This window comes from Orbicella faveolata, unplaced genomic scaffold (genome assembly GCF_042242905.1).
Source record: "Orbicella faveolata isolate gen_17 unplaced genomic scaffold, um_ofav_v1 contig_36, whole genome shotgun sequence".
NCBI lineage: Eukaryota > Metazoa > Cnidaria > Anthozoa > Scleractinia > Merulinidae > Orbicella > Orbicella faveolata.
In genome coordinates this window covers 5,063,385-5,077,161 of record NW_028301565.1, presented here as the reverse complement: position 1 = coordinate 5,077,161, position 13,777 = coordinate 5,063,385, and the positions used below count along the sequence as shown (strand labels likewise).

The 13,777-nt window shown below is 40.7% G+C and overlaps 2 protein-coding genes across 2 annotated transcripts; one reads left to right on the top strand and one right to left on the bottom strand.

Annotated features, from left to right (window-relative positions):
- Positions 1-348: 348 nt before the first annotated feature.
- Positions 349-5,221, bottom strand: LOC110067175 (meiosis inhibitor protein 1-like). The gene is made up of 2 exons (XM_020774470.2): positions 3,719-5,221; positions 349-3,221 (listed from the first exon to the last, which is right to left on the bottom strand). The coding sequence occupies exons 1-2, from the start codon at positions 5,187-5,189 to the stop codon at positions 760-762; spliced, it is 3,933 nt and encodes a 1,310-aa protein (XP_020630129.1). The 5' UTR covers positions 5,190-5,221; the 3' UTR covers positions 349-759.
- LOC110067176 (uncharacterized) lies at positions 5,203-12,078 on the top strand. Its single transcript, XM_020774472.2, has 4 exons — positions 5,203-5,331; positions 5,952-6,019; positions 6,545-6,696; positions 9,399-12,078. Exons 1-4 carry the CDS (start codon positions 5,298-5,300, stop codon positions 10,747-10,749), a joined length of 1,605 nt encoding a protein of 534 aa, XP_020630131.2. The 5' UTR covers positions 5,203-5,297; the 3' UTR covers positions 10,750-12,078.
- Positions 12,079-13,777: the final 1,699 nt, after the last annotated feature.

The following is a 13,777-nucleotide window of genomic DNA, read 5'->3' as shown; positions in this document are numbered from 1 at the left end:
ATTGGGAGATAAAAGACTGAACAGAATAAAACAAGTTTCCATTAAATTGGAAGTCGATTCTACGAACTCCATTTAGAAGCCAGTCAATTTTTCCCATATGAGATGCGGAAAGCCACCTATCTCCCAACAAGTGTGCAGCGAAGGCAAACAGTGATTCATGCAGAGGGCAAAGATTTTGGCCGTAGAAATTATAGTATTTTTTGTAACAATTCTTGCTGGCCTTGACAGAATGGCACTGACAATACCATAGCAATACCATGACAATATCATGGCAGTGGTATGACCTTTTAAAACACCCTTAAGTTTAGTCTTAAGTGCTTTCAACTGAAGGACAAGGTCGGTGACCCCCATTTTGTCATGAAATTTATTGTAATCAGTATGTCAAGATTCCACTTTTCAAAGTTCAAATTTGTGTTACTAGGGAATTCAGAGCCACCATTAATTTTCCAAAAACTAAATTGGCCCTGAACTACCTTCCCCATTTTTTTTTAACTGAGCAAAAGTTTTGAAATGGTTTTCCTGGAGATGATTGTGAGTCATCTTAGCAGGAGTCTTTGCCTTGATTAGTTAATAAAAGCATCTTTTCTTGACTAGTATGAGTGCGTTAACTCTGTTTAGTGATTAAACTCGCCTTCAATTTTCAAGCTTGGTTTGCTTTCAGTTCCAATCAATTTTTCTCCCGGTAGAACAAGGTGTAGTTAAGGTATTGTGCCTGGTACCCCCAACCCTTTGACATTTTCTATCGGTCATTGCTGGAGACTACAATACAATGGACTGATTTCCAGTTTCCGCATCTTCGTCGCTCTTATCATCAAGAAGTAGCAATGCTTTTTCCAAGAGCTCAGAACCCTTGGTATTTTGTGGTTTAAGCATGCTCTTTGCAAAAATCACTGCATCTAATTTGAAGAACGTCATATCTTTGATCAGGTCATCCTGCTTTGATTCGTTGGTTGAGGCGCTCTCCTCGAAATTTGTTTTCAGTGACTCCTTAAACGTTCTTAGCCAAGTGGCAACAGCACCCTTTTGGTTGGATGGCATGAACTCTTTCGAGCTTAACACTTGAACCAAGAGATTAATACACTGCCACGACAGTTCTCGCTCTGAACACGGAATGCTCGGAATTTTCTCAAGAATGGACTTCACTGCATTTTGAAGGACGCTAGACAGTTGGTGTTCATCAGCCTCTGCATGTTGCAGAATGAGCAAACAAAACAGAACCAAGCTCGGGGTTACAACGTTAACATTGAGCTCACATAACTGTGATTCCAGAACGATTTTGTTCCATGGATTAGTTGCGAAGTAGCTGGCGTTTGGAACGTAGGTTAGGAAGCTGTCCAAGCACTTCACTGCACATTGCCTTACAGTCTCACTGTCATGGATTAAGGAGTTCTGCAGGTAAACAAGCAATACGTGGAGATCCACATCGGATAGCTTCTCAAGGGGCTGATACTTCTCCTGGGTCCTAACTGACAACACCACGACAGGGTTTTCTGATTCACCTGTTGTTCTAAAGAAGGAATCCCAGAAAACAAGACTTGAAAGTCCCAAAATGTTTTGCCGTTTATTGGCGAGTTTCATCATGCAGTTCTTGTCAATTCTGAATGCATCTTGGTCGTCTTTCTGAGCCAGCATCTGGGAGTTTGCAAGGGACGAGATGAGAATCAAGATACTCGCTAGTAAATTGATATCCTCCAGGGAATCCCTCCGCTCTCCATCATCTTTGGCTGGGCTGGCATTCAGAATCTCTTGGACAAAGCTACAGAACCCTTTGTTGGAAAGAAGCACTGCAGCAACCCTCTGGTTTTCTCTGTGTGTGTCCCAAGCTAACGACACGTTCAGGTAATTGAAGGCGACGACTGAGAATGTTTGACAACATTTGGTTGATGTCAACAAGTTAATGACATGGTACAAAAGCTTGATGTCAAATGCCAGGTTCTTCATTTGGACAGCCACCATCACATTCAGCATGGCAGTAATTGAGTGCTCCTGAAGAGGATTAGCCTTGTGGCTCAGGAAAAGCTTGTGAAAAATACTTGTTATATGAGTTGCCAGTGACCTTTGATTGGACATGCTTAGCTTTGTTGAAGCGTCTGAATCTTGGCCGATCAATCTTTCCAGGATGGTCACTACACGATTGGCGATAGCTTCCTCGTTACATTCAACGAGCGAGACAAACGTGCGAAAGCTTTGTAAGTTAGTTGCTAGAAGATTGTAGAGTTCTGCGTTAATGGGAGAGTCCTGTGCTGTGTCTGTTCCTAGAAAGCTGATCAAAGCCTGTCGTCCAAAGGCTTGTGCCAGAGATTCACGAGAAAATATCCAGGAAACGAAGAGAGGGTCATGAATGTAAATGGATTCAAACTCATCTACTTTGAACTTCACCAAACTTTGCTCTAGAATCTCTTGGGAAGCTTTCATGTTTTCGACGACGGTAGATTGCAGTGGTAATGTCCTTAGCCTTCTGTAACATCCCGTCCAGAGAAACAACAAATGTTTCAGTGAGACGCGAGGCACGATTCTGAGATCTTGATGCAAGACAAGATACTTGTGTAGACTTGTCATAAGGTGCTCAACAGGAACTATCTCGTCACCGTGAGCAAACGACACATACATCAGCTCAATACAAGCGCATTGTGTGCTGAAGAGTGAGTCGTCGATGATCTCATTAGTACCTTGCCTTACTGCACTTTGGGTCAGCAAGTTCAAGCACGTTGTTGAGGAATAAATACCACCAATGTCAGTTGTCTTCAACAATTTTCCAAGCTGAATGCTGTCAGAGGCATCACTGAGTGTAAGACAAAGTTCTGTCAAGAATGTTGCTATTGCATCTCCAAGCTCACTGCTCTCTGCTCTTCTATGGAATTTTTCTTTGATCTCAAGCGACAGTCGAACAAACGACCCTGAGGCAAGCTTTTGGGCAAAAACCTTCCTGCAGATACTCAGCGAAGACACGGAGAGATGTAGGATCTCAAAAACGTTCTTAAACACAGTTTGGTTCTCAATAGCCTCACAGTTCACCACTAAGGCTGGAACGCATGTTTGATCAATGACTTTCCACAACGACTCCACAAACTGGCCTAGCACTTCTTTCTCTTTTGAAATTGATGCTTCATTCTGTATTAGCAGGGCTGTATAGGATGGTTTGCGATCTTGGTAATCTTGAACAAACTGGAAACTCTTCTTGAGTACCTCTAATAGAGTGCACAGAAATGTCTCGAGTGCCCCTAAATAGTTAAAAGAATTTATAATTGTGAAAAGTAGTTTTGAACATTAAAGCATCCTTCTTTCCGCTCTATCCCACTAGTTCTCCTGTCTCATTTAACTACATGCATGCCCCGTATTGCCGTTTATATTGCAAAACTGAAGTAAGTCAGATAACTCCCACCTATGCAAAATACTCTCAGTGACCCAGGCTACACGCTGGCAGTTAACATTCGTAACGGGATGGGTGTAGTAATTCTAACAAGACTTAATAGTTATGTAAGAAATTCAGTTAAGTTCATAATATTAAAGGAAGAAAAATGCCAAGATTAGATTGCTGGGAAAGGAATATGGGAAACTAAAAATAAATCAAAAATGCAAAAAGGTCGAAAAGTTGGTCAATGGGAATGTATTTGTTCTGTCACCCCACTGCCATTCTTCTGAAACTTTTATGGTTAAAATTAAAGATAGTGTGTTGGCATGACAATCTTCAAGGTTGCATGTGGTGCGTATAGCTTACCTTTGGGAATATTTCTAAAATGTATCATTGGCTTGGTGAACTTCTGTAAATGTGATGTAATGCTTGACACAAGAGAAATAACAGCTTCAAACTCCATTGATGGGGGAAAGAAGTCGATGTTCAGAAAGTGTTCCACTGCATTCGCTGCCTGAGTCAGCACCCTGTGGTCTGCAGACTGCAGACACTCGAACAGCACGCCAGCACACTTCTTCCAGAGCTCATCATTTGGAAAGAGCTGGACGTTAGAGGGTTGCTTTGATAAAATCAGTGCTAACACATGAGTGGCTTGCCTGATTATTTCGTGGTTCTTGAGCTTGATGGCTTTCGATACACCAACGATTACTGACTCTATACCGTACACGGAGTAGCCTTCGGAGTAAAAGATTTGAGTTCTAACCATATGATCTAAACAACAGAACACTGACCCCAGAATTATGTCACTGGAGCATTCCAAGTCTTCAAGTAACATCTCTCCAATTCCGCAAGTCAGGAAGACTCTAGTGTAATCATTCTCCACTGGGTCATTTCTTAATATCTGAGTGATACATTGTATAGTTCCGATCTGGATTGCTTCGTTTGGTGACAGCAGCAATTTCTTCAAGCTTTCCACCATTGCGCAGTTGCCCGTGTTTGAGGGCTTCAAAACAGACTTCAGCACGTCTGATTGTCTGGCAAACAGCTTCAAAACTTTAAGGGCGTTTATTTGAACATCCATGCCGATTGAGCAGTTGATAACGGCGCATGTTTGCTTACATATCTTCTCTTTGATCTGCAAACTCAACCCGTTCAACGCCTCCTCGTTCGAGCAAATCTGCACGAGGACGAAAAGAAAAGCTGCTTTGACATTATCTTCCGGAAACAGAAGGTTGGAAAGCAAATATTCCATCAAACTGGACGAATCTTTAGCGATTACTTGAGATAAAGCCGGAATTGATTTTAGAAATCTCCCCAAGGCCACAACAAAAGGATAGGATTTCTTCAAGTTATTCAATTTGATTATTTGGTTCTCCAACTTTTCCACAATTTCTGCAACCAGGCTTTCTGATCGTAGTTTGACCGTTACGATGTCAAGAGCTTCGATTGCCGTGTTCATCAGAAGTTCGTTCTCTGAGGTCAACAGATCCATTATTACACTGCAGAGGTGGGAGGTGATTCTCGCATTTTGGGAAAGAAGTTCCAAGAGAACTTGGCTGTTTGAGAGAAGAAAGACAACCTCACGAAGGGCCTTGCGTTTTCGAAGGTGGAGAACATCAGCATTTTCCAAAAGCTCTACCAAACACGCTACGCAAACTACTGAAACATTTGCCCCTGTCATTCTCCATTGAGAATCGTGTTTTGAGTGATTTTTGGTGAAGAAACTCAGTGAGTTTTCGGCTGGCTTCATCTTTGTAATGACACTTGCAGTATTTCCAGCGAAATTTACGAGCCCACGATCTAATACAATGCGGTAATTGTTTCTGCGCAGGTGCATTTCGTGTTTATTTTGGAGGGAAAATTTCAAAGTAACGGATCGAGCGAAAATCGCTAAACATAATTGTCTTATTGCTCTCCCAAATCTAAACTATTGTGTTGCACTATCATGGCATCTGATGTAATTGTCAGTCTGGATGGAGGTGAGTCGTGTGTACGTGATTAGTACAGCGCAAAAGTAGCAATCGCGGACGAAAACCTACCTCAGCTCAGCTTGCGCTCCCCGGATTGTTTGTGTGGTTTTTCGAGCAAAACAAAACATTTTCTCATCTTGTTTTAGGAACGCAATCTTACTATTAATTGGATTTTCAGAACACCGATAAAACGGACTGGTTACAAAAATGCTTAAAATCGATGGGAATGATAAGGCTTTTTGAGTTCGTCTGAAACGGAGCTAAATCCTGCATAACCATCATTTGGCATTACAGTACATGTAAGCTTAGTTCATTACAGTACAATTAGTGTAAATAAGCTTAAACGTAAGACGTTAAGTTAAATATGTTAAAATTGCCGAAAAATGTCTGATTAAGACTTTATACTGCCAGTACAACGATTCTTAGCTTTGCAACACATTTTACGAATATCTTCCATCTTCCAACATTGCTGTATCAAACAGTTAAAGCATTTTGCTCAACAACAGCAAACCAAAATGTTGGCTCAATAAGGCTTGTTGAAAAGCTGTTAACACGGTACACCCTTTGCCTCTAGTCCTTCAATTTACATCACCAGAAACAAAACATTTTAATGTTATACTGTATTGCAGGGAAAAATCCAGTGCTACGGGAAAATGTACCTCCCATTAACACATCATCAGAGAAAAGACTCACAAAGGTATTATTTAGTGACTGAAAATACTACCAGTCTATCAATAAAATACTCATAAAGAAACATATATCTGCATGTTTGCTGATCTTCGTTCATTTGAAGATGCAATATCATGCCTTAAATCACAACTGTGTGGAGGGGCCAGACTAGAAAATATAATTTTGGCTGGCAGTAAGGTCATGGCATACAGACCAAGCTAAAGGACGTCCCTGCAAAATGACCAAGACTGAACAGCTATAAATGTTTTTGCCCTGCCAATTTAAACTCTGTCAGAAAGTACTCTATCATAATTACCATCCATAATAAGCTTGACTTTGTTGGGAAGTTGTAGAAAAAATATTGGTAAACAATGTTGTGGATTGTACTCACCAAATGAATTATTCATTTATTGCAGACTTGTGTGAGGCTGGATGGCCTTTTCTGAACTGTCTCACGTCAAAACCATACAGCCCCACACAGGAATGCATCTGTGACAATATAATAATAACAATATCGTAATAGACTTTTTTTTTCTCTTTCAATGGAAAACAGGTGGAGCAAGCAAGACGTGAGGCACTTTCTGCCTTTGGAAACTGCCCATTTAATTCATTGGTTGTGAAGAGAGACTGTTTTAAGTCAAAACTGAAAGTGACTGCAGCTAAAAGTGCATCCTCAAGAAAAGAGTCAATCAGGAGACCAACTCGGTAAGAGAGCTTTGATCATAGGGTGCAAGGCTTGTAAGAAACTTATATTCCAGCTTGCCCTGGGCAAGTCTTAGTTTACATTCTTTTATTTAGTTGGCAGATGACTTGCCTGGGCCCTTGCCGAGCAGGCAAGTGAGAATGAAAAGTTACTTGCTAGAAAGGAAAATCTACTTGCCCTGGGTGACCAGACAGCACTTTTTTCAAGCCCTGGTTGCAAGGAAAACTGTGTCTGATAGCTTGGGCTAGTGGATTTTACAGTTGGGTTAGTGGATTCTGTCCTTCAATGGGCATGTAAACTTTCTTTGGAAAATTTTTGCAGAAATTTAGACTACAGAAGTCTGGTAGAAGGTGAAATTTTGGGGGGCAGGGGAGAATGACTTTCAGCCTAGTGCATTATAGTTAGAATTTGCCCAAAGGGCAATCCCTATTATTGATATTTGTGCACCTTGGATCAGTAACATAGAACAAATTATTGCTCAAGAATGCGATTGATTTCAGATTAAAGTCAAGCCATTTAAGGTTATTCCCCAGTATTGCATTGCGCATCCCTACTGCGCATAATTTCACGCGTGATTAGCGTGCGCGCATTAAAAAATGGCGGCTTTTTCTTTACAGCTGGACCTTGCCATAGAGATAAATCGTCATTTTCTCGCAAATGAGTATGGTGACCTATCATTTTTTTCTGTTGTTTTGAATTGAGTAATAAATTTCTCTGCGTAAAATAAGTATGGACCAATTCTCAGTGTAGAACAAAAAGCAATTGTTGGAAATGTGAATTTAGCAAGCAATCATGACTACAATCATGGTGCTATTATAAGGATTTATATGGGTATAAACAGCGTGCTGTTGCTCCTAAGCGAACATGGGGACCCCTCATTTTTATTTCAAAATTTAAGTTCCTATAATATAAACAATCAATAGGCAAAGTTTCACAAAAATCTCAGTGCAGGTTCTATTTTAGTGGAATGACCTTAATATGCAAATAACCAATGATCTCTGTCATTAATACCTGAGATTATACAGTGTTATTGTAAGTTTGATTCTAACATTCTTTGTTATGAATAGCAAAACAGCTAATGATCATGTTTATACATGGCTTCAATAGTTTACATCAAATTATGAAAATTAACATGTAGTATACATATCAAGTCCCAGTTCTCTCAATGAGATGTCCCTGCAGAGAATCACATTAGTTGTATTCATCATCTTGGACCAGATATTTGTTTTGATGAATACAACTACCATTATTCCCTGCAGGCATATCTCATGGCGGAATTGGCCTTTGGCCATAGCACTCATGTTACAATCTGCTTGCCTCTGGTGCTTCTTTTCTTTAAATTTCCTCAAAAAGTTTCCCAAGAAATTTCACTTTACAGACAGAATCAGTAGCCCAACTGGAGAATCCACTAACCCCAGGTTATTGGACATGACTTTCTTCGTTTACTAGGGAGGCAGATGACGTACAACGGTTAGACAGTGTGCCAGACTCAAGTGACTGATTGCTAGTTTTGTCTGCATGGGGTCACAGTTGTCCTTTTGTCGATCCTTGTCCCCAAAGCCACCAATCCATCTTAGCTCATGGGGCCTGAGGCTGTACATGGGAAAACACTGGTTCTGTAGGCACATGATTTAATTCGCCCAATTTTTGGACCAAGATTTTTGCTAAATTCAATGCTGGTTTCCTTCCCAAAAAAGTGATCTCCATCTCGACTCATTTGATTGCAGCACCAACAGATTTTAACAGACTTTATCGAAGGGAATTTAAAATTGTAATAACATCCTTGTTGGGAGGGCAATTTTACATAAGTTTCGTTTTAGAGGACTTCACTGAAAATTCTCCCTGTAAGCCAGTTTTAAACTCCTGAAGGTTTGTTGGTTTTATGATCATATGACTTAGTTTGAGATCAGCCAGATATTTGCAGCAAGTCAATGGTGTTGAGTTAGTGAAAATCTTACTTCAAGAGGCTACTCAATCAAATCATGTGTCTTCACAGCCACCTTGGCCCTGCTGGCTATGAAGGACACCTGGCTCTGGGAACCAGAATGCTTTTGAGTCTCACTGTGTTTCAGAAATAGAAAGAATGTACCATGTTTCTATCAACAAGTATAGAAATGCAAGTGAAAGTTTGGAAGAATGGGAAATATTGTGGGAACACGAGCTGACATTTGATTGTTTCCACAGCTTTGGCTCATGTTCCCATGCACTTTTTTGGGTTCTCCCAAACTTTCACAAGTGTTTCTATAACTCAACAGAAACACAGAAAACATGTTTTCTATTTCTTTTATAAAATACTACAACAGAAAAAAAGGAAACAACTTGCTTACTTTGATTGTCAAAATGTAAATTCTCTTTTCTTGGGCCATCATTATGTCAACAGCTAGTGCTAGTTCCGTGTTTCTATCAAGTTATAGAATCTGAAACATGCTTTTGAACCAATCAGTGCACGTGTTTGCTTTGGGCTATTTTCTAAAAATGGGTACCAGTGAAGTGAATGTAGGAACTAAGTACTATCCTGATTGGCCACTTAACCCTTTACCCACAATGCACTGACGACAGTTTTAAGCCAATATACTCCCAGATCTTATGAACTTCAAGGTGAAAATAAAATGTGACTTGTGAAATGCAGAGTCTGCAAATTTGTTAATTGCATTTGATTGGGCTTATAATAGCCAATCAATAATCCTTCTATTTTTCTCCGTAGAATGGAAAAAGCCAGACAGGAAGCTAATGAAGCATTTAAGAATATTTCCCTTGGCCAGAAGCGAAAAGCTAGTGTCATAGAGAAGAAATCAGAAACACAACCTGAAACACAAAATGCAAAAAAGAGACTTACTAGACTAGAGAGATGTAAACTTGAAGCGCAGCAGGCTTTTGGAAATGCTCCTCTTAGCGCGCTTATAGAAGGAAGGGTACAAGAGCAACAACAAAATGGCAAGAGACGAGGAAGACTTGGAGTTGAAGTCAACCTTTCAGGAATCAAGAACGTTGAGACTATCAAAAAGGACACAAAGAAAAGTTTCGGAAGGAGATCCATTGAAAAAAGTGTGAAAGAAAAGAGAAAATCCACCAGTAAGGGCAAACAAAACAGAAGGTCAGCCTCAAGAAGAAGAAGTTCAGCCATAATGCGGCGAAAAAGCTCTACCAAAGGAAGTCGACTAACAAAGGTTCAAGCTTCGCAGTTAGAGGCTCTGAAGAGTTTCGGAGGACAGAGTCTGGAAAATGTTTGGAAGTCCAAGGATAGTCCACCCGCATCTGAGGGCGTGGCAGTGACAGTTGACGACACCTGTCAATCAGTTGAGAAACCGGAAATCCTTGAAGATTTGCTGAAGCCAGTTGGCATGGTAACATGTGATAGACATAGTACTTGCCAACAAGAAAGTGGTATTGATGTCGAGATAACCCTGAATGAACACACTGCAGAATTTTCTTCCCAAACAGGTCTCCAGGTAGTTGATGAATCTACTCAGATTAGTGGGTCCAGAGACAGTGAAATGCAAACAGAAGCCTGCGATTCAAACGAAGTAAATGAAATCGCAGATGCTTCAATGCAGAATGCAGCCAATGAAACCCCTCCTGTCGAAACATGTGAAGATCACGTGTACGCACGAGAAAAGCACGTGCGCAGCTTGAGTGGAATGGCCCCTATTCCAGAACAGAGTCCTCCCGAGGCTTCCGCCCGATCCAGTATAACGCCTGTAGATTCCAAGCCCCTGACACGCCTGCAGAAAGCTCGACTGGAAGCGTTCCAGAGCTTCAACGGTCAAGCGTTCGAGCACGTCATTAAGACTTCGACTAGGAAAATGGCCAGGTACTTAACGCCAGTAAAACATCAGGGAACCAACACCGAGGTGAATATGACAAGGAATACGCCCTCACAGACAGATGATTCATATTACAAAGGTCACCCGCGTCCCAAAAAATCTGTCTACTCCAACCTTCGAGAAAACAGCTTTTGTGACAGGGGTGCGTTGTTGGAAAGCAGCAAGATAGTGGTTTTCACGGCAAGGTCTCTGGATACGCCTTCTCCAGAGTGTTCACCCGCCAATACGTAGAACCTTGAACAACCCATTAGCGCTGACGGCAACGACATTGTCAACTTCCGATAGCCTCCAGTTATTTTAATTTTTACAAATGTTGAGTTAAGAAAGATAGATTTATTTTGTCCATATGTTATCGAAGATGTTAATGTTTTGTTCATGTTACCTTTGGTTTGAAAACATTTCTTCAACCTATGCCATTAGGAAGCCTTTACGTTTACTACTTTACAGGTTCTTTTTTCATAACTGAACGCTACGGTTTGGCAGACGGCCATACAATAAACGGTTTACGAGGCAGTAAATCGGCCCTGTTCTGTGGCAGCGCAAAAAATATTATTGACTTACTAGTTTGTTTTCTTTATCGCGCGCAAAACACAGCGTTTTTATATTTAATTGATGTCAAGTAATTTCCACTAACGTCGGTTTCAGAAAAAAACTCACAGTCGAGATACCTGGGAAAAGAGTTAAAATGTAGTGCGAAGGGTTAATCAGTGCTTGAAAGCGCCTCTTTGAGATTTCATATTTCTATACATTCCTCTAGAGGCTACTTTCAATCCAAGCCGATTTTTATCTTGACGAATGCTTGTTACAAGTGCATGTATGTCCGATAAATCTGGCAAACAAATAGGCTGCGAACGCAGACGAATTTCCGGCTGTCTGTCTCGTATTTCAGATGTGCTTGCGGGCGAGGAACGCGCTTTCTTTCCCGCGAAAAGCCATTTGAGACGTCAGCAGTGGTTTTCTTGTTTCTTTGGTACAAGCAAAAACTAAGAAAGTTGAAAGTTCACTAAGTATTGTTCGTGCATAGTGGTATAATGGTGATTTTCCCAGCTTTTTTCAGCCGTTTTGATCAGTTACTGATCATTTTCTTAGAGTACTTTGATGTTAACATGAAGATTAAACGCCCAGGTAATAACGGCAAGAAAAAGGTTATAAATAATTCCTATGATAATAGAGAGTGTAAATAGGTTTATATTAGGATAAGCCAAGGGCTTAGTTATATTTAGAGTTGTGGTTGTAGCGACAAGTGAAACGACAACTGTCTTTAAGAAGAACTTTAAAATGATATTAGTTGTCCTGTCTGAAGTTGCCTTGGAACTCTCGCCTAGTTTATGTGCGCCTAGTTTCGTTGGTTAGAGAGAGAGATTGAGGCGGAGTGAAGATGTGACGGCGTTGAAGTGTTTTGTGCCGCGAGGTCTTAAAATGAGTGAGACTCTTTCGTACAATAGCTCCGTCACTGGTTAGAGTCGCTTGTTTAACAGATAAGGGGTTGTGTTCTGCAGGAAGTATGGCTTTTTTCTTGACCTGAAAAAGTGTGAAATACAGTCACCATTGTTTTGTGCATGCTGCAAGTTTGTTGGTGGGGGCGGGGGTATTTATCAGTTACGTTGGTCTTATTTAACAAGATAGTGGATAGGAAAAGAGTGGCAAGTAGTAAATCTTGCAGTTTACGTGCAAGGTATATACGAACCCCATTCCTGGTCAGTGCTAGGAAAAGCCACACCCCGATCAAATGCACAAAAACTGCGTATACGATACTAGCGAGAAACAGCATTGAACTTAACACATGGATGCTTATCACAATCTTCCTTCTTCATATAATCGGGGGGGGGGGGGTCCGGTCGAACCCCTTAAATTAAAACAGCTAACGTCATAGAACTTTTAAAAATGTAGGTAAGTGCATTCAATCCTTAATGGAATTACAACGTTGCCTGACACGCTGACTTGGCCTCAATGCCGGAAATCTCATTACCGAGAATCTCAATTTTAAAAATTTGCCCCCGGACCCCCTCAGACAGGGGACAGTCTTCGGCGGTCCGTATCTCGAAACCCCCTCTCTAAAATCCTGTATCCGCCCCAGATAACCGTTATGAATGACTTACCTCATGTACTACGACACTCAAGATAAATGAGACGCATTCCAAAGTTTAGCTTTGTTACACGTTACACCTGATTCAAGAGGAAAAAAAACTCAGTTGAGTCTGATTCGGCGGGTCACTTAAAAATATTACGAACTCAGTCGACTAAAGGTAAACTTCAGTGCAGTGAAGTTATGCCATGCCATAGAGAATTAGGCTAATCAGAGTACAGGAAAGCCATTGTATAATCGTCGGTATGACATCCAACATTCCCATCATGCGCCGCGCCTGTGTGGCGTTTATTGTGTTGATCACTGTATTTTCTATGGCATGGTATAAATAAAATAGTCATGCTGCGCTCTCTCGTGGTATAACACGGAATATCCCACTTGTCACATGCATTTTCTTGGTTTACCCACTCGCCTATTGAAAGGCTCTTGTGTAGACCGAAAAAGTTCAGGGGACTCATGGGGCATTTCTTAAGTATAGAGCTTGAGAGAGGAATAATACACATCTGATGTCCATGTCGCGTGTTTCGCGTGCGCCCGAGAAGGCGTCATGCACTATTCATTTGATCGTGAAACATTACACCTTGATTGTCGTTCCTTTTAACTTTTTACTTTTCCTTCTCATTTCTGCTCAATGATTATGTCAAATGGCTTTCAAGAGAGATTTGAAATATCACTCAAACGTCGGCGCGTGGATAAAAAACATTGTCTTCCGTCCACAAAGAAGAGTACGTCAATGTAAATGAAGTAAAGAGACCGCACCCATTCTTAACTTAACCAGGTGAGAGACTTTGAGGTTTCCTTAAGTAATTCTGATTGGCTCTCTGGAATATTAAAAGTACCCTTGAAAGGAGTATGATGTTTTCGTCCACTTTGTTAGGGTATAGAGGCAGTTACTGCTCTGCTAAGTTTGATGATCCGACGAGTAAACTGGAAGATTACCTCACTAACTTTACTTCAAGCGCACGGAGACCAAAGCTAAGCTAAGGTAAAGGAAACTACCGGTCTAATTTTAGTTTCTAAAATGACAGTGTATATTTTTTTTAATTTATCGCATCTGAAATTTAACAGGATACATTAGTCAAATAGGTAACTCATTGTTCAGGAAATTCTTTTTTGACAAACTAGGACCAAATTCTGCGTTTTAAAGCAAATTTTATGAGCCGTGTGGATATT